Raw genomic sequence first — 20811 nt, forward strand, 5'->3', positions numbered from 1 at the left:
AATCTCAAGAATAAAAACACGAACAAACACAAAGTAGTTTCCATCCTTGAAGGGAAATTCAACAGGTCTCGATGATCCACTAACTTGATCATCGCATGTTGTTGTCGTTGTCATAGACATCTGAGAAATTAACAAAAAGAAATTTAAAACACAGAACACAGTAGAACCAACTTATTGGTAAAGCAAATAGTTTCAGATTTATCATTTTTGATGATGAATCATTTTTGGACTATGAACTTCTCACCTCTTGAGAGATCTATATCATCATAAATCCCCCCATCTCTGAAAATGAAAATGCTGATTATTATTACCATTATTGTTACATTTTATTGTGTACATTTATATATACAGTACTGTGCAAAAGTTTTAGGCAGGTGTGAAAAAATGCTATGAACTAAGAATGTTTTGAAAAATGTAAACAATAAATGTTTATTTTTTATCCATTTACATGGTAAGACTGAGCACAGCAACAAGACACAACGTAGTTATACTGCATCAGCAGGGTCTCTCCCAGACAAAGATTTCAAAGCAGACAGGGGTTTCAAAATGTGCAGTTCCAGCTCTTTTGAAGAAGACGTTGAGGATCGTAGACGCAGTGTTCAGCCAAGGAAACTTAATGCAGCTGATGAAAAACACATCAAGCTTATTTACCTTCGAAATCGGAAGATTTCAAGCAGTGGCATCAGCTCAGAACTGGCAGAAACCAGTGGTACCCAGGTACAGACATTTACTGTCCGGGGAAGTCTGGCCAGAAGTGGTCTTCATGGAAGAGTTGCAGCCAAAAAGCTCTACCCCGACAAGGAAACAAGGCCAAGTGACTGAACTAAGCACGTAAACATAGAAACTAGGGTGCAGAAACATGGCAGAAGGTGCTCTGGACTGATGAGTCAAAGAAATATTTGGCTGTAGAAGAAGGCAGTTTGTTCGCTGGAGGCTGGAGAGAGGTACAATAATGAGAGTCTTCAGGCAACAGTGAAGCATGGTAGAGGTTCCTTTCCAGTTTGGGGCTGCATTTCTGCAAGTGGAGTTGGAGATTTGGTCAGGATGAATGGTGTCCTCAATGCTGAGAAATACAGGCAGATACTAATCCATCATGCAATACCATCAGGGAGGCGTATGATTGGCACCAAATGTATTCTGCAGCAGGAACATAACCCCAAACATACAGCCAATGTCATTAACAACTATATTCAGCTTAAAGAAGAACAGAAAGTCCTGCAAGTGATGGTATGACCCCCACAGAGCCCTAATCTCTACATCATCGAGTCTGTCTGGGTTTACATGAAGAGACAGAAGAATTTTAGGAAGCCTACATCCACAGAAGATCTGTGGTTAGTTCTCTAAGATGTTTGGAACAATTTACCAGCCGTGTTCCTTCAAAAACTGCGCAAGTGTATCTGGAAGAATTGATGCTATTTTGAAGGCAAAGGGTGGTCACACCAAATATTGATTTAATTTAGAATTTTCTTCTGTTCCTTCACTGCATTTTGTTAATTTATGAAGAATTGATGAAAATAAACTGTTAACACTTCCATTTTTGAAAGCATTCTTAGTTTACAGCATTTTTTCACACCTGCCTAAAACTTTTGCACAGTACTGTATATATATAGGCAATATACTTTTACAAAACATACTCTTGCAGGAGGTAGGCCATGGGTACATATCCATCTGTATGAGGAAGAGAAAATCAAATCAAACCAAAAGCAATGCAGTGATACAGATAGAAATGTAAACTACTGTGTAGTTCGTGGTGACTATGCAACAGAGGGCAGTGTTTGAACTTACATTTTCCCTGTGCGTTTCGACACAGTGCTTTTTTCTCATTGGTAAACTGAATGACATCCAGAGTCTCTCCCCTGACCACACTCAAGTCTTTTCCACCACCCTTCTTGAGGTTCGCGTTGGGATCCACCGTCATGAACTGAAGCACTGTTATTGGCCCGTCAAACTAGGAAACACAATTTCTTTCAGCTCTTGAGATATGTAGCCTTTGAAGGCTTGTTTAAAAAGTTGTATATACAAACCGACCCAAATAATAGATCATTAACATTTAAAATCCACATCCATGCAAACTAGAAAAATGCAGTGCTTCACAGACTTAATCATTGAACTACCTTGAACTTTTTCCTGAATTCTTTCTCTTCTTTTTCCATTTTCTTTAAAGTTCTGGGATCTGGTCTATAAAATAACAATTAAAAAAACCTGATCATCAAAAAATGTTTTCTTTTCATGGATGAAAAGCAACAAAATGACCATACAAATACATATACAATTACATTAGTACACATATACACACTGTGTGAGAAAAAACCTAGTTTAAAAACATTACTTATCAAATACCTTCAGTTACCCATTTAAAAACTCCTGAAATCAGTTAAGCTTTAACCAGCATGCAAACCCTGATTAAACTGAATAGCCCTTTCACAAGATGTTTTGAATACACAGGGACCAATGCAGTCATATCCCACTAGATCAGCTGTATGGACTGCAGTACACAGATCAAGAATTTGCAAATTATATTGGTTGAAATACCCGATTTCTGGAGGAGGAGGAGGGAATTTATCATCATCACATCCTGAGGAGAGAATGAAAAAAAAAAGACAGAGAAAACACATGAAAGAAAACGTAATCCAAACACCCAAGATACAAGACTACCAAAAATATCAAGTTTCCTCATAATATCCTATCATCGTACTCACCATGGCCTTCCATGCTGCTGACAAGAGAGAAATGAAAACAAGTTCACACAAGGGCACTCATTGTATCATTAACTCCATGACTAAACTTACAGACTTTAACCAACAATTTAATGATCTAAACCGATACATAAGCTTAAATGAGTATGCAAACTATACATTCATTAACATGCACAAACTAAAATTTTATATTGTTAATTCTATGTTGGTTACTTTTATGTGTGAAATATACAGTACCACTGGAAGCTCAATATGATTATATGACAGACTATCCTATTGACCAATAACATATTGCATATACTGTCATGCACACCATACAATCGGATCATGCACTTGCTCTAATAGTTGGGGAGGTGATGGGAAAAGCTTCATACAACCTCTCCACATCATCATAGACGAGACTGGAAACAGGTCTGGGGCTTCCCAGGCTACCAAAGCGTCGTTTCACTTCCTCATAGTCCATGTCCACACATCTGGTGCTAATGTAGCCACCTACCAGATGACACAAGGGACACTTCATTCATTAATTCATTCATTTATTTGTTCATTTATTCAAAGAATCCCATGTGAATTGGAGGGCTAAATCCCAAGTAAGGGCCGTTCCAGGTTTTTAGTTTTCAGAGTAGTCAGACCTAGTGTTACAAAAAAATATTACAGCCAGGAATAACCACTCCTTCGCACCTACTACCCTCAACATAAAGTGGTAATTGCTAATCAGGTGCCTGTTTTGAAATACACTGTAAATACACTGTAAACATCCTACATTCTTTCAGTATACTTTTTCATCAGTTTCTGACAATAATACATTTAGGGTACAACTATACTGTAAATTTACTCACAGTAGAACCTTCCTCAGTTTTGGGTTGTGACTTATTAATTATTGTGTTAATTAATGCAATTCATTAAATGAAGATTATTTTTAACTCACATATGCCATCCATAGTGCGGGCAAGCCATTTGCCCTCAGGGTTGTTCTTAATGCGGATAATCTCCACACTGTCCCCCTGGTACACAGTCAGATCATTCTTCCCACCATGCCAGTCTTCGCGGACTCGGGCTATATGCACTGGCGTCTCCTTTCCAGTCAGCTGTTGGGAGAGGGTGGCGATCATTCGTTAGTGGGTGAAATGAACTCCAGAAATGATTATGTCCTTCCATGACATCTAGCTTAAAGGTGCATTAAGGATTAATAGCTATTCGCTAAAGGTATGCTAGCAGCTAAAACTAACGAAATCTCTTGAAATGTGCTGACTTTGACATTATGACAAACTAATTACTCAACGACTGTCCTTACACAGTCAAACATCAATCATGTGCAACACAAGACTAAGCAAGACGGCAAATAAGCTACTTACTAGATCGGCAGAAGGTAATCAAAGTCAGGTCGGCGGGCATCGGCAGGCAAAACTACAGAAGGCAGTTATATGCCTATCGACCCTGCTATGTCATTGGCACGGACACAATTCTCCATATTAAAAGTCATTGTAGCGCCCCAATTTTTTTTAAGCTGTTATTTTAAGGTTAAACTGCTTATCCTAACCCTAATCCTGAAGCATAATTGTTGCATATTGTGCCTTTAATTGACAGAATGAAAGTGCTTTATAAGCTGCAGATGTGGTACTTATAACATTATGCAACATATGAGGAAAGCCCTGGGTTAAGTAGGTTAAGAAGAACATCAATGTGGACATTAAATACATTTTCATAACATCAGCACCTATCCAGCCACTAACCTCAGTCCATGTGATATTCGAACCATGAACTTCACAATACGTTTGCTTGCATTGTCAATGATGATGCAATGATTTGTATTGGTGTTTAAATTATGTTTTTTCACAAGTGTTTCCATATGCTCTGTTGTTGGTTTAATGTGTGTTGCAATGGCAGTTCTTTGTTTATAGGTGAAGGTGATGTGATATTCATCTTCCTGTTAGATGCTGTTATCACTAGTAACGTATTGTGATAAAAATAAAATATCCAACCCATTTTACTTTTTGAAAAGCTGTTTGTGTTAGCATAATTTCAAGGGAAAGTATTCAACATCAGCAAACATGAAAGATACTGATTCTTACTTTAAATGTTTTTCTGTTTGCACTCTCTCTCTTCTCTCTGTCTCTCTGCTCTTTCTTCTCCTGCTCCTTTTGGCGTTTGATGTCTTTCTTTGTTTGCCTGCTTATGTCAGTCGGCACTGGAATGTTGTCGTGGCTACTGTATTACACACAAAAACCTCATCAGTCATGACAGTTATAAGATTTAGAAATTCCAGTGGACACTACATTTTTATAAACAGTACTGATAGATGGTGAGGACTGGTAGGGAATCGACTGACAATCACACTCAATTGTAGTATCAACATCTCTGTCCTGACACTGGAAGCAACATAACTGCCATATTTTAATACAAGAACAAGACAAACAATTTAACACATTTTCTCAAACAACAATTCATTAAAATGCTAACCCTATAATTCCTTCTTAACAAAAATGTAATTACAAAGGGGAATACTATGGTGCTATAATATGCCATAAAGCTTAAGGTTACCAGAGTGTGACAAAAACAACATAAACTTACTCAACTTCTTCATAGATTTCACTTTCATCGCTGTCATCAAACTACAGGAAATCAGAGCAAAGAGACAAATCTATCTTTATAGTACGACAGTAAATGACACTTAGATTCCTTTTAACATCACCCATCCATTGTGAAATGGGATAATTAATAAACTATTTCTAACAGTCCGAATGCCTGTGAGGGCTTGATAGGAGTGAAAGAAAAGCCTCTCACCTCATCTGCTTGGCTAGAATGCTGGTCAGTCCAAGAGTCTAAAAGTAGAATCAGAGAACTCATTCAGCTCAGGCATACAAAACAGACATGAGCCAGCCAAAGTAAAGCAGTGGTTGCTGTGTGATGACATTAAGCTTAACAAAGCTTATTTTATATCACAAGCACAAGTGTGACACCACATTAACCTAAAGATTTATAACTAACCTAGCGACATGCCATAACAATATTGCCAAATCAACACTGTGTCTTTGTGCACTGTAATTCCTCAATTACAGACATGTATTTATTAAACTACCCTTTACTGTTGCCAAGGACTTTCTTGTTGCAATTGTAAAGGGTCCAACTAGGGATGGTGACAACCACCGGTTGATTGTTCTCTATTATGTATTCATGCCGGTCAGTCTTGATTTTTAACACAGTGATGTTGCCTTGAGCTAGCAAATGCTCTCCTTCTTTTCAGAGAGAATGTAGTTGTGTAAGCTTGTTTCAAAATCCCATAATTCGAAGGATCGTAATTGGCAATAGACTTAACAAACTTTCACGAATCACATTGCATCAGTGTCTTGGTTTGCCCACATGTGACAGGTGACACCTGTAGCCTTAAAGTAAATTTCAAACGCCTCTATTTAACACCATAAGAGTAATACTGGACTAATCAAAGGTGTGTTCTTTTAAATGGCACATAAGAATGTACATAAATAATTAGTTGCCCCCACCTTGGCTCTGTGTTGGTGGAGGTGGTGGAGGGGGAAGGAGCTCGCCAATATCATCATATGTGTCCTGGTCGTCTTCCAGGTTGCTTGCAGATAAAAGGGAGGGAAAGTCAATACTTCCCATCAGGTTATATATAAATTATGAGGGATCAAGCTATTACTTTCTGTACAGTAAATATTTCACAGCAATGAAACAGGCATTCCACCTTTAATAAGGAGTCAATTTTTTTGTACAATCAAAAGTATCTTAATTGCACATTGAATCCTTTACACTTTGAATTAATAGGTTAGCATCCTTCTCATAAAACTTTTATGCAATACAAAACAGCCACCCACATAAATCCTAAGGAACAAATAAGTCAATCCTGACAAAGCATGGTGGCCATAAAATGTGATTATTGTTATTATTATTAGTAGTAGTATTATTCCAAATTAAATATACAAATATACCTCATTCACTAACACTTGAGATCAAAAATAATAAAATTAATATTCTGTTGTATTTAACAAATATTTATTTAAAAAGCATGTAGTTGTTGCTCATTATTTGATCACCAAATGAACTGTCTGAAAAAGAAGAATTATAACTTACTGGTCTGACAAGGCTTTTACCATGCTGCTTGGCTTATTAAACACCAAGGGAAGGCTGTTTCTGCCAGCTGTTCTAGATGGACTGAAGCCCTCTAAAGAATTACGAATAAAGTTTCTGTTAGGGATGTATTTAATTTACATATGTTTTGTTCACTACTCCTTAATCTATTCCTTTTACGGATACATATACGCATGACCTTTAAAGTCTCAATGAATGTAAAGGAAGCAGTTGCAGGTGTGCCCATCTCTGGAGGAGGAAAATAGAAAGACATGTATATGTGAGATTGTGTCAACCAAAATGCTGTAAGTAATTATACTAAATGCCAGAATTGAGGGTAGTGGCCAGAGCTTATAGCACACACTTGACCAGTAGTGACTAACTGGTCAATACAAAAATTCTTACAATGGATGCTTGCACTGCTTGATCTCCAGTAACAGAACAGACAATGAATCGGTTAAAAATGTTCAATACTGCTACAGAATACCAGTACGACTGAAACATTATTGAAACTAAAATCTCTAAAACAGGTTATTTGCTTTAAAAGCTAAATACCTTTTCAATTTCAGACCTGCTTGTGTACAAATGTATTTGAGAACTGCATTGATATGATTCGATACAACACCCTGCCTTGTAATTATAAGCAACTGCTTATAGTGTTCTTGTATTAAAAAAACAAATCAGCTACATGATCCCGGAGATAAATAACATGCATACTTCACAGCAAACAAGGGTGCAAAATGTAAATAACGTCCCACCTTGACTCTGTGTTGGTGGAGGTGATGGAGGGGGAGGGAGCTCGCCAATATCATCATATGTGTCCTGGTCGTTCTCCAGGTCTCTGTGAGATGGAAGAAAGATGACCAGAACAGTGAAGTGTGGGGTCAAAAACAAAACTTGCTCTCAATGAGGCTATCTGCAAACATAAAATAATATAAGACTTGGTATCACACAAAACATTGATGTTGCAAGACGTAGCAAAACAGCTTCCTGCAGATAAACGTGTTATAACTAAACAAACTTACAAATGTGCTGACATTTATGTGAATTAAAGTGTCTTCAATAGTAATAGTTGTAATTAATTATTAGATCTAATTAGTTATAATAAATTGCATCTTTGGAACATTTATCGGTTCTGATTGATGAGCAAACACCTTCTGAACTAAATGTCACTGTGTCACTTATTGTAAACGCTTCTGGCAATACCCAGAAACCACCCACACAAAGTCTGAGGAACAAACAGCCATAGCTGTAACAAAGGGCTTGTATTGTTTCATTGCAGCCTTTTCTAAACTTCCTATGGAAGTGTATTTCTCTCAGTTAAAACAGAACTTGTTCACTTTTGTGATGTATAAGAATTCAAATGAGCAAATATGTGTTATTATTGTTTTAAATGTGAAGTGTAGTGTATCATGACTGGAGTTGTGCTTTTCCCAATTTCTCAACATGATTAGAATTGAATATATACACAGTACATATACTTACTGATTTGAAACAGACTTGGTCTGTTCAGGCATTTGAACAGACATTCTTGGCTTATTTGGGGGTAGTGGAATCCTACTAACACCAGATGCTTTAGATGCTGTTGGACTGTTGCCATCTGAGCATAGAAATAACAAAGTTGTTCTTAGGGAGATATTTCAAGAAGGGTGTTGGTTGAAGGCCTTTGACTGCCTGACTGAATCAATACAACTAGGACTTTTTCACCATCATGTAGAGCAAAATGCACAGAATAAACTTTGGATGCAGTTTGAGATGTGACATTAGTAAATAAAGTGTTTAGTCATAGTAATTAGAAAATAAATAGTAAATAAAGTATACTGCATGGGTCTTATAGAACCACCCTATGCACTATAGTCTCCATAAACTTCAATTCAGAATTTGAATGGCACTGTTGTTGGTGTTCCACTATCTTTAATAAAAACATTCTTCAACCCCAGATGAAACAGAAGCATAGGGTAAAGAGGAAGAGGAGGAACCAAAGCTGAAAAGAGGCATCTTAAAGTTACCTCAGCATATCCAGATTTATGAAAATAAGACAAATTTTCACGTCAAAACTTTCCATTAACTGTACAATAAAATATTAGCTTAATCTCAACAGTTGATTTCAATAAGTTTTAATTAACAATGTACCACAATCACATCAACACTCTAAAGCCCCATATCACTCCATACCTTACCACAGTCACTTACCCTCTGATGTTCTCCCAGGCAGCCTAGCACTTGGCTTAGGTGTGCCAAGATTCCTCCGGAATGGCTCCAAGTTCACAAAGGGTGGGCGCTTGGGTTTGTTGGGTCTGGGCCCCATGGAAGGCAGTGGACGTAAGAGGGGTGGCACTTCGCCCGACATACTTCTCTGCTTGGGCAGAGGTGGCGTTTGGAATGCCTGGGCACCCCTGCCACCCGGGGAAATCTGAGGTTTTGGCATCGGTCTCACCAGCTTCTCCCCAGGGTTCCTGAAGGGTCCTGGCTTGTCTGGCTCCGTGAAGGGGGGTCTGACAGGCTCCTGGGGGTTGGGACGATGGCTTGGGGGTGGTCGAGGGAACACACCGCGCGGTGCCGGGCCGAACTTCGACACATTTGAGGGAGAAATCAGTCCTGTGGCTGGTTTGTTTAGGCCAGCAGAGAGCCTGGATCGAACACCTCCATTAACTCCAGAGTCTACTGGTGAATGGACACCTCTCTCGAGAATGGGAGGTGGAAGTTTTGAGAGACCAGCCCCTCCTGCCATCATACCAGCTTGGCGGAACCTGGCCGTCAGAGACTTCACATCAACATTCTCCTCCTGTTGAAAGAGCAAAGTAATACTAGTTTTGGACTACCTTTTCATGACAGGTAAAAAATATATTTCTGCCATTGTTCAATTCTCTAGTGTGAGGACTAATGTGGATTGTTGTGAGTAGCAGGTTACGGTTACGTGCTTCAGAAGATGTTGACTAAACTGAGACAATGTTATTTTTGACAATGAGACTCAAAGCAATGGGACAGGTCAGACTTTTTATAGCTCCAGTAAATGAAGAAGACCAACCACACTGAGCTAAGAGGCTAAACTTAAGGTTTCAATGTGAAGTAGATCTGCATGAAAATAATCATGTAATGAAACTGGAAGTAAAAACATACAGGAAGACTTACTTACAGATACAACTGGGTCTACAAATGTGTTACAACAACTGAAAAACATGCACAAGCAATCATCAATTTATGAACCTATTTGAATATTACAACAAATAATTTAGTAGTCTGTGCTGCAAAATAAGAGATGCTTTCAAATGAACTGGCTGAGTGACTGCTGTCATATCGTGTCTATTCTAATCCCTGTCCCCAGCTCCAGGCCACTGAGAAGATGTGTCACATGGACACCACAGGTATCCCTCACCAACCCCAAAAACCTCACAAGTTCAAAAATGGAATGCAGTTGCATTTCCTTTAATAAAACAGGTCACAGTGCTCACTGCAGTTCTGATGTACTGACATGTCCTTATATCCTATGTTATATAATCCTTAAGTGTGCCTTTGCGAGAAGGTGAAAGGTAAAGATGAATTTAATGTCTGGTGATCATATGCCGGTGCAGAAGGCCCATGAGCAAATTTTAGTAGGATGCGATATTCTTTCAGGGAGCCCAAGTGTCTTTGTAACATCCTTCATCATGTCGGTATTGTAAAAACTGTTGGAAGCGAACAGGAAAAATCATTACACAACTTTTTTTATTTTCTTCAGCATCAATACCAAAAATAGAGACACATGACACACCAGATCCAACTCAATCAGGTTTTAAGAAGTTATGCTTAGTCTGAAATTTGGTAAATGTAGCCATCACTATGAACTTGAAACAAGGCAATATGGCTATATTGACTGACAGGTACTTAAGGTTGGTTGTTTTTTGTCGAGGCTGTATAATATGTATGACAGAGAAGGCTATATTTGAAACAATGTATCTTGAAGCAGATAGAACAATAGAACACACCAAGACACAACCAAGACACAAAGGAAATGATCACAACCACACACCTATGTGCACCAAAGGTTGCTCTAGAAAAACCACATAGCAGCCAATCAGAGGCATGCTTTGCTCTGTGGAGGAAACAGGTTGCATCAAATGTTCCCCTGAATACAAAGAAATGTCTGAAGAATCGTTGGGTGTCAATGCTTTGCACTGCAGTCTGCACTGAAAGCAGACTTGCTGCAAATCCACAGTAGGGATTACACCGGCAACTGACAATTTTGAAAGTTATCATAATGACCTACTAACTACAAATTGAACAATTTATATCTCTACCATGATTTATTTCCTATTCAAGAAAAAGACACTATTAACTTTGATGGCCAACAGCTTTTACGACAAATGTCACCTACCCAGAAGTTACAAGAAGCACTAATACAGAAATGAGGTCTACAATAACACAATGTTGTTAAATGCGTTCACATTCATATTAAATCCTTGACCACTACTACACACAGCCAATCAGTTTAGTGGGAAAAAACATTTTGGACAGTATGCATTTGTCTGAGAAAAGTTTCACACTAAAAATATATATAATATATATATATATAACAAAATAATGATATCGAAGCAATGCATCTGGTCAGAAATAGTCTGATGGCTGTTAAAGCTGAACAACATCTTAGTAAAATAGTTTGAAACAGGAAAACTGCCGTACTGAGAGCCGACTCTTTAATTAGACACACTATAGATATAAACTATATAGGCTACAAAAACTAGGCCTACAGGTATGAGAAAAAGATTTATTTTAAGTCACTGCTATCGGTCAGCTATCGGTCACGTTCTGAGAATGTGGCCTAAATAGACATGCATTTTTTTAAATGTTGGTAGGCTATATGAAGATGAAGTCAGACCGCAATGGTAAAACATATTTGATCTTACCATCTTTATAAGAGGCTACACCGTCAGATCCCCATGCTGTCTGATATCATACTCCAGGGTGTTAAGAACGAGAACGCAAACAATGGCAGCTTCCTGCTGAACGAAGTAGACCTTGGTAAGTTGGGGAGTTAATAGTATACCAGCAACAAATATCAGCTGCAGGAAGTGCACCTCAGAACGTACGTTGATTCAGCTTCCAAGATTTTCTTGACTTTTTTTTCGTGGACAGACACCAGGTGAAGATAAGACACGCTACATACGTAGGTAGACTACAGAAGAAGGCAGTTGCTGTTACTAAAATGGCACAGTGATACGGGACAAGAGAGAAAACTACCGGAGACTGTAGAACGCGATAATGTAGTAACTCCCAATAATGTCCTCATTTTTTCCACTTAGTACACCAAAAAGGAAACAAATAATAGGTACTCTTAACTGACAATGTAAGAATATTTGTACCAATATTGTAATACATTATTACACTTTTGGAAGTTGTTACATGATTGGGTTAACCTGTTTTTTTTTTTTTTTTTTTTTGCAGAAACCAATAATGTCATAAGACAATGTAATAATGAACCAATAATGGAATAACATACCACTAATAAAATGGTGACATTTTTGGAATCCATTCTTTTTAAAGTTTCTGTTTTAATCTTTATTTTTAAATGAGCAATGTAGCAATGAAGATCATTTACATATTCTTATTTGGTTAATATTCTTCGCTTTGGTTTGGTGAATACCATTTTCTTTGGTAGATTAACATAAGCTGAAGCTTGTGCCCAAATGTTCATGAAGATCTAGTTGATGGCATCTCAATTGAGCCTAAAACGTCCTATACATATTGCCTGATATGTTTACCTGTTACATAGCTAATATGTTAATTTCACTTAAGAGCCTATATTTGTAAATATTACATGGCACCTAAGCAAAATAACATTGGTTTTAGGGTGCTTCCACTCATATTGCAGTGATTGTCGCACTTCATACTTATGTACTAACCGATGACAGCACAGGCCTCAGAACTCAGTGTTTTGTTAACCATGAACAGACAGACTGAGTGAAGAAAAATGCATTGCATATTTAAACAAATGCATTGCACTTCATTCTTCAACCACCTTTAAGAGAAAATGATGCAACTGTATACTAAATCATCATAAGCACTTGCCTTACATCTTTAATGAGCATATACATTTGACCTGTTTACTTTCAGTTTTCTGGGCTCCCATATAGTGAAAGGGAGTGCAGAGCTATTAAGCTTCCTATACAACTTGAGATACATTTGAAAGCAGTAGGCCTAGTAGAGTAAAACGAAACTAATTTGTCTGTCTCTTACACAAAGATGGGCAGTATTTCAATTACTTGTATTTGAAATACTAGTTAATTTACTTTTGAGTATTTTGTATTTGATAGGGCCGATAAAAAAATTGAATGTAATTTGTAACAAAATACTTTAGAGTGGAGTAATTTTGTATTTATAATACTCAAAATACTTTCTCCAGTGTTTAGGCAGAAGGAGATGTTTTTCTGTCGGATTCTACCACTACCATCTGATCTGCCTCTGAATGTCATTGTCGAATCAGGCATCAGTCAATTTTGCCAAAAGTGGTGCTTCTTATGGCCCGCTCCTTTTTGGGGCGAAAAGGAAATCACCCCAGATGATCTCTCTCACTCTCATGTTTAATCCATTTTTTTTTTTCACAAAACAGGGCTCAGGTCGAAAACTCAGATAGCTGTCTTGATCCTTGTCAATTTATCTTCATTAGTACACCGAAAAGGAAGTTCTTTCAAAGAGCGAATCGAGTTGTTGCACTGAAGGTTAGCCATCTTGACAGAATGTGACTTGATCAAAGCCGTATGATGTCCTTATACGCAATTACGTATGACGAAAGCTTGGTGGGGATAGCCCTCCCAGAAGCCATAGAGATTGCAATGAGAGCCCTGTTTTGTGAAAACATGAAAGTCACACAGCTGCTGCCTGCAAAAATATATAGCCTACCCTATATACAAAATTCAATCAAGTTGTTGTCTTTTAGTAGCTTTGCTTAGTTAACTGACATTCTGTGACTGTTCTTCCTTTTTTACTGGGTTCACCAGAGCTTTGTGAACATTATATAGCCCCGTAGCCAGGGCCCATAGACATATTTATGTCAATCTAAATAGTCTGAATAGCCAAGTCACATTGCCAAAAATACTGATGTATACCTATATTCACGAAAAAATTACACTGACAGGTGTAATAGGCGGAATATGTGTGCCGGGGCAGGGGCGAAGTGGCGGCGGTTACAAACATGAAAAAAAGGATACGGGACTCAAATGTTTAGGAACCTCTGCCTTACAACACTGACAAGGGCCCGTCATAATAGCCTGCACCTGGGCCTGTGATAACTAGGCTACATTACGCCACAGCCCAAACCTGAATGTTATGTTCTACCAAATTGAAAGAAAACTGAAAATTCGGAAAAAGTATTTCCTGTATTTTAAAAATACAAAATACATGTATTGTGTTTTGTTACATTTTCTGGCAACAGTATTTTGTATTTTATTTTTGATACATTTATTTGAAGGGTATTTTGTATTTTGTATCAAAATACATTTTGATGTATTTTTGCCCATCTCTGCTCTTACGATGTCTCAGTAGAAGCCATGCTAGTTGCTTGAGTCTTGAGCTACAACACCACTGTCCCAACCAGATGCCCAAGGATAACTTTATCCCAGTGAATAGTTCAAATCAATCCCAGTCCATTTGAAAATAATGATCAACTCACATAAATACAGCATCATGTTATTGCAGTGTTTTTTTTTTTACATGATTAAGAGTTATTACATTATTGGGTTTATGCAAAAACAAGGTTACCCCAATAATGTAATAACTTCCTATAGTGGAATCGTTTATGACATTATTGGGTCAAATTGTATTACATGATTTGGAGTTAATAATATTGGGTTTATAACATCTTTGATGGACTTGAGTGGCAAAAATTATTACACAAACTTGTTGGGCAAAGTTATGATGGGGAAGCTGTCATTTTATCATCACTGGCTTAAGTTTAGACTATCTAAGATGTTGTGCTATTGGTAATTCATCGTAATGCACATTGTCTCAATGTAGTGAAGTCTAGTGAACTCAAATATTTCACATATGGTTAAAATGTCAAATAGAAAATATATTAATTTGCCACATTTGTGGACAATATAGGCCTATGGGACATTCATGACCAGCATGGCTGTATGATGTAAGGATATGTTTGGGTAGCCTACCTACATCAAATGTTACATTAACATTTCACATTACATTTTTCATTAAACGTAAGTTGTAGCTTTGCTGTAGTTCCTACTCTATCGGTCCAAAAATCTAAATCTAGATGTATCTCGATCGTGATCCTGGGTTTATTGGCAGTATAAGGAGTTCCGTTTGTTACCAGCAGGAGGCTCACTTTCTTAATACTCGATTAAACTGTATTTGTCACGTGAACTCATGTGCTCACTGGAATAGAAGCTTTGCTGTCTGTGACCTGTGTGCGTGTGGTTTCTTCATTACGAAATTAAGATGTTTTGGGTACTCCCACGTCCTACCAACCACGACGTTTTCAAAATGTGTGGCATAATAATCATGTATTATGTCAGCACAAGTTTACGAGTTTGTTGATGTCAATTAGCCTCTGTGCTATGCTATGCTATGTAGCCTACGTATGCTAAGCTTGGCTGAATTGGAACGATAACGTAACCCTCTATCTAACTAGCTAGCTGGTAGGCTAAATTTGACGAGTAAGGAGTTGTCATGATCCACGTATTTGTATGTAAGATTTCGTTAAGCTTTCTGTATTATCTTGGAACGGTAGACCTTCAATAGGTTATACAGGTGATGGGAGAGGGAAAGTAATTCTTGTTCGCTTAATTTGCAATATTGGTTCGATGATGTATCAGCTGGTTCTATGGTGTAATGGTTAGCACTCTGGACTTTGAATCCAGCGATCCGAGTTCAAATCTCGGTAGAACCTTCATTTTTTCCGCATGGTTGTGTGAAGTAAAACATTTATGGCGGAATCCAGTGTCGATTTGTAGGCATCTAAAAAGTTAAATGGACAAGTGCTGTGCATAGATGATCCGAAGCACTGTGGAATCCAAACTGTCTAGGGAACGGGAGTGTCATTTTTTTTTGAGTGTCCTCAGGGACAAACCCTCTTAAACTCCAAACTAAAACCATTTCAAAAGTTATGGCCTATTGCCACTGTCCGGTGATTAAGAAGGCTATATACAATTTATTTGAAACATTAAAGGCACAATATGCAACAATTATGCTTCAGGATTAGGGTTAGGATAAGCAGTTTAACCTTAAAATAACAGCTTTACAAAAATTGGGGCGCTACAATGACTTTTAATATGGAGAATTGCGTCCGTGCCAATGGCATAGCAGGGTCGATAGGCATATAACTGCCTTCTGTAGTTTTGCCTGCCAATGCCCGCCGACCTGACTTTGATTACCTTCTGCCGATCTAGTAAGTAGCTTATTTGCCGTCTTGCTTAGTCTTGTGTTGCACATGATTGATGTTTGACTGTGTAAGGACAGTCGTTGAGTAATTCGTTTGTCATAATGTCAAAGTCAGCACATTTCAAGAGATTTCGTTAGTTTTAGCTGCTAGCATACCTTTAGCGAATACCTATTAATCCTTAATGCACCTTTAAACATGTACTGAAATCATGATAGTGACACATTGTCGAATATTTTGGGGCGCTTTGCATCCTTTGTTGCCATGGCTTTGTAATGCCATGTATATGAAACACAAAGTATGAAACACAAAGTCTATATACAGTACAATATAGCCACACAAATCATTTTTATTGTTCTGTCAGAATGACATAGGAATGAACAAATTGCAAGGCCTCCTCCTGTGTTAAGTCCACTGTACTTTACGAAGACAAAGGTTAATATATAGTCGATTGGTAGTACACTGGCCTGGGGAGATGCTAACCTATAATGCCACGTTTATAATGTTGACACTTTTTTAGTGAACAGTCATGTATGCATGCTATAGCAAATCTGAAGAGTTTAGGAGTGTGTAAACCAACCAAGGCCGTTACCAACAAGGATCACAGTATGTGTATTGTCTACATTTCTCCACAAGGAGTCAGTATTTTACAGACAATTTGTAGTTCTGATTAAATCACAAAGGATAAATTAGATGGGAAAAATCCACCATTCAGTGCAGGTAAATCAAACTTTATAATGTTATATTTTAAGGATTATAATTAAAACTATACAGGACATTGCGTTGTGTCAGGTAGTAGTACAAATAGTGTTGATAATGGTATCCTTGATGTTTTTATTTTTATTTGTATCTATTAACAAATAACCTCCTTGGTTCTGAAAAATAAACATGGTCATTTGGTTTTCTAACTTTCGCCTGAGCGTGCCTGCTTAAGAATAATCATATTTGACCCAACTCAAGGTCTGCCCACATTTTGCTTAACTTGCATAACTAGAAATTCTTGTAAAACACTTTTATTGCAATCAGTTACACATTATTTCCACTCTGTTGAAGTCAAATGAAATGTCATAAAATGTACTACTGCTGCACTAAATGAACTACTGCTGCAGGTATTACACATTGTCCTCTGTGGCCTTTATGTGTGCCAGTCCTGTGCCTCGTTAACCTCTCAGGAATCTTGTATTCCACGCTATGGCACTGTCCTCATCAGCACCCAGAGGAAATCACTGAAGGAATTACGGTGGGCATTAGCTGTATTGGGAGCTGCTACATTGACCTTTACTGTTTTTTTTTTTTTTGTCATGTCATCAGTTACCAATTGCTGTTTATGTAGAACTATTACTCTCACTTGAAGCAATTTATTTTTTTCGTTCCCAAAAAATTAGGCATTGGCATAGTTGTCATTGTGAACAATAACCCCCACAGAGATGGAGTGAAGTAATAGACAACTTAATTGAAAATGGGAATAAACTACTGAACATTAAATCTTTAAAAAATTAAAGCTGTAAGCAATTAAAGCTATATGAGGGAGCAAATGGCAAGGACATATGTTTATGGGCAGGACATCATGCTCACCTCCAACAAATATGAGCTCTAATCTGGGCATATATTTGCCTTTAGACACCCATAGTTAACATTTCTAATCATTCAGGTCATGTAGGCTTAGGCCTAGTCAAAGGCAACTTGGCAAACCTGATCAAACTTGTTTTTTTCATGAGTGAAAGCAGTTATGGCTCCATCACACAGTACATATATCCTCTTTTCCCACCATACCATGCTATTTGCTGGATAGCAACCACGGCAAGTGGTCCAGTGTATGACTGGAGCTACATGTGTGAATAACTTATGAAGAGTCCATTCTGCTACTATCACTGCTGGTTTGGATAGGTACTTCTCTATCAATGAAGGAAATACACATAGATGGTTCAAGTAAGGTCATTGATTAGCCCAAAATTTGCACTCATCCAACAAACCTTCCTAAAGCATAGATTATATATATGAGAATACTTCATAACACAGGAAACTGTTACATATTTAGCACACACAAACATCAGTGTTGTATAAACTCTGTTCCATCGGTGTAAATGTATATCATCCCATCATTTTTTTGGAGTAGGTCCTGTTCTCATCTACCTCTCCACCAATGACTCTTCCCACCAAAGGAGAGGGGCTGCAAGAGCTGGCCGGCCCTTTCCTCTCCGTCCTGCCATCACACTCACATTTTCCTCTTTTCCCCTTTCTGCGCTGTCTTCCTCTCTCCCCCTCTCTGTTCCAGTCAGGCCTCTGGCAGCAGAAGAAAACCTGTATTTTCCAGGAGAGTGCAGCTGGCCGCCGGCTGCTCACGTCGCTCCCGGCTCCCCCTGTGGCCCCTCACACCAGACCATGGGTCTGCAGTAAGAGAGGAGCCCACTCTACTTCAAGACACCCACTCATGTCATCATCACACCCCCTCTCCACTGCAGGCACGGGGACACCTGGGCGACATTTGGCTTTATTACACATCCACAGCAAATCTATAGCCACCTACTCCCGGGCTGTTTGAATTGGGTTGTGTGTCCCAGCGTATTTTTAGAATATTGCTGATGAAAAGGGGATTTTTCCCCATTCAAACTTAGAAAGGTCATACCTGGTCACTCTTTTAGGTGCATCCATACACAGTATTACGGTGTGTGTGTGTGTATGCACGCGTGCTTGTGTGTGTGTGTGTGTGTGTGTGTGTGTGTGTGTGTGTGTGTGTGTGCCCGCGCATGTGCGCGCGTGTGTGTTTGTACCCATATGAAAAGAGAGATGGCCTCATGGAGGTACTTAAGCAAATACTTTGCTATGTCAGCAACAACATAAGAAAAACATTTGTGTGAAACTCGTTAGAATTTTTTGTGAACACACTGTGGGCCTAGGAACTCACCTTGGTTTGTACTTTGTACTTACAAGTATCACCATTGATACACAGTTGGCTACGTATACACATGTCAGCAATATGCACACAGCACCTCGTTGACTTAGTCTCTATCTGCAACTTGTATGAGTCATCATTTGCAAGGTCTGCATCGCTGGAGAGGAGTATTCAGAGTCTGATATCTTCATGAGCTGTCGGGGCCAGTGGACTCATGGCGGCTCAGTGTAAAAATATATTCATAAACACATAAAGCCCAGAGCAACAGACATATGTATAAATATATAAATGCATGAATCCGTCAGCAGGGCTGGTGGTGGGATGGCAGGGTGCCACCTCGACTGAAAGAAGTGCTGCGTTGTCTAGCACTGGCCTCAGAGCAGAACCCGTCCTGGGGGAACATGACTACAGCTCCCCCTTTTAAAGGCAGCAGTAATGGCTCCTTATGCACACAGACACACACACACACATATGTGCAGACATTTAGACACGCGTGCACACACACGCACACACACAGACGTCACATACATACACATGCACACACACACACACACACACACACACACACACACGCCACATACATACACATGCACGCATACACACACAGTCAGTCACATATACATACACACACACGCGTGCGCACAGTCATACTCGCAAACATACTGTACGTACCTGTACACTGCAACTGCAACACACCTACACACATTTACACATGCACAAGCACACACAAACACACACTTGCGCCTCCATGACAGGCTTAAACTGTACATACTCCTTTTCCCGAGCAGTGACGAGAGGTTCCCCCTGTATCTTTAGGAACTGCTGACGTGAAATACACAGCATGTGAGGTTCAGAATAGCTCATTGTTCATTTTGAATCTTGATAGATTTTTAAAGTTTACCAATTATTTATGAAGAGTTGCCATGAAAAGTGACTTGAAAAATTAAATTTGGTATAAGATTAGTGTAAAAACAAAAATCCTTTTTTCTATTATCAATGTAGCATATTTATTACTATAAAAAAATATTTAAAAGTTTAGCAAGAGTTTAAAGAGTTGATATTCAAAGACTATTCTCTAAGTCAAACTAAGCTTAAGTAGAGACATAATGATGGAGTTGGTTCTCCATGACAGCAAGTATTACGTTTTAAGTTAAAAATAGCAAATGGTGAGAAAGCGACCAGTATGTAATAGAAAGTCAAAAACAACAGCGAGAGAGGCCATGACCACTCATCTTGTGGTGACGTTTTAATTGCACAATGAAGCAGAAGGCTAAAAATGTCTCCCCCTCTTCTCCAAAATGAGATAGGCTACAAGAAAACTTGAACTGACTCCATGCACCAAAGACGTCATCCTGGTCTGTCTTCTCAAATTAATGGAGACAGATCAAAAATATGCCTTCTGAGGTGTGCAACTGCCACTCACATCATCTGCAGTGTGCAGGCATTTAAAAATACTAATGTTGATATCAAAACAATACATTGCAATTCAAAGCTGCAAAACTCTCGTCTTCAATTCATCAACACCAATAATACAATTTTAAGAGGGACAAGAACATAATTTACTTTTAGATTTGTGAGATATTGTTTCTGTTGGCCATTGCTTTGTCTGAATATATTTTATACTATAGCATCTGTTACAAAGATTTTACAACCCAATGTGCCCTGAGTCTATTTCAAAACCAACAGCCTTTGCTCCTGCTCACACTCACATGGAAACCGATTCACACAAGCTGAATACAGAAAGACCTCAAGTTACTAGCAAGGCCGAT

The 20811-nt window shown here is 38.5% G+C and overlaps 1 protein-coding gene across 1 annotated transcript; it reads right to left on the reverse strand.

Annotated features, from left to right (window-relative positions):
• Positions 1-88: 88 nt before the first annotated feature.
• Positions 89-19117, reverse strand: LOC308382727 (uncharacterized protein; the record flags this gene model as incomplete). The annotated part of the gene is made up of 18 exons (XM_080860256.1): positions 89-120; positions 245-282; positions 1635-1668; positions 1786-1948; positions 2115-2178; positions 2533-2575; positions 2700-2713; positions 3071-3188; positions 3625-3784; positions 4769-4904; positions 5268-5308; positions 5481-5518; positions 6197-6279; positions 6786-6876; positions 7541-7623; positions 8268-8382; positions 8976-9567; positions 19055-19117. 18 exons carry the CDS (start codon positions 19115-19117, stop codon positions 89-91), a joined length of 1908 nt encoding a protein of 635 aa, XP_080716382.1.
• Positions 19118-20811: the final 1694 nt, after the last annotated feature.

This window comes from Sprattus sprattus (assembly GCF_963457725.1).
Source record: "Sprattus sprattus genome assembly, chromosome: 2".
NCBI lineage: Eukaryota > Metazoa > Chordata > Actinopteri > Clupeiformes > Clupeidae > Sprattus > Sprattus sprattus.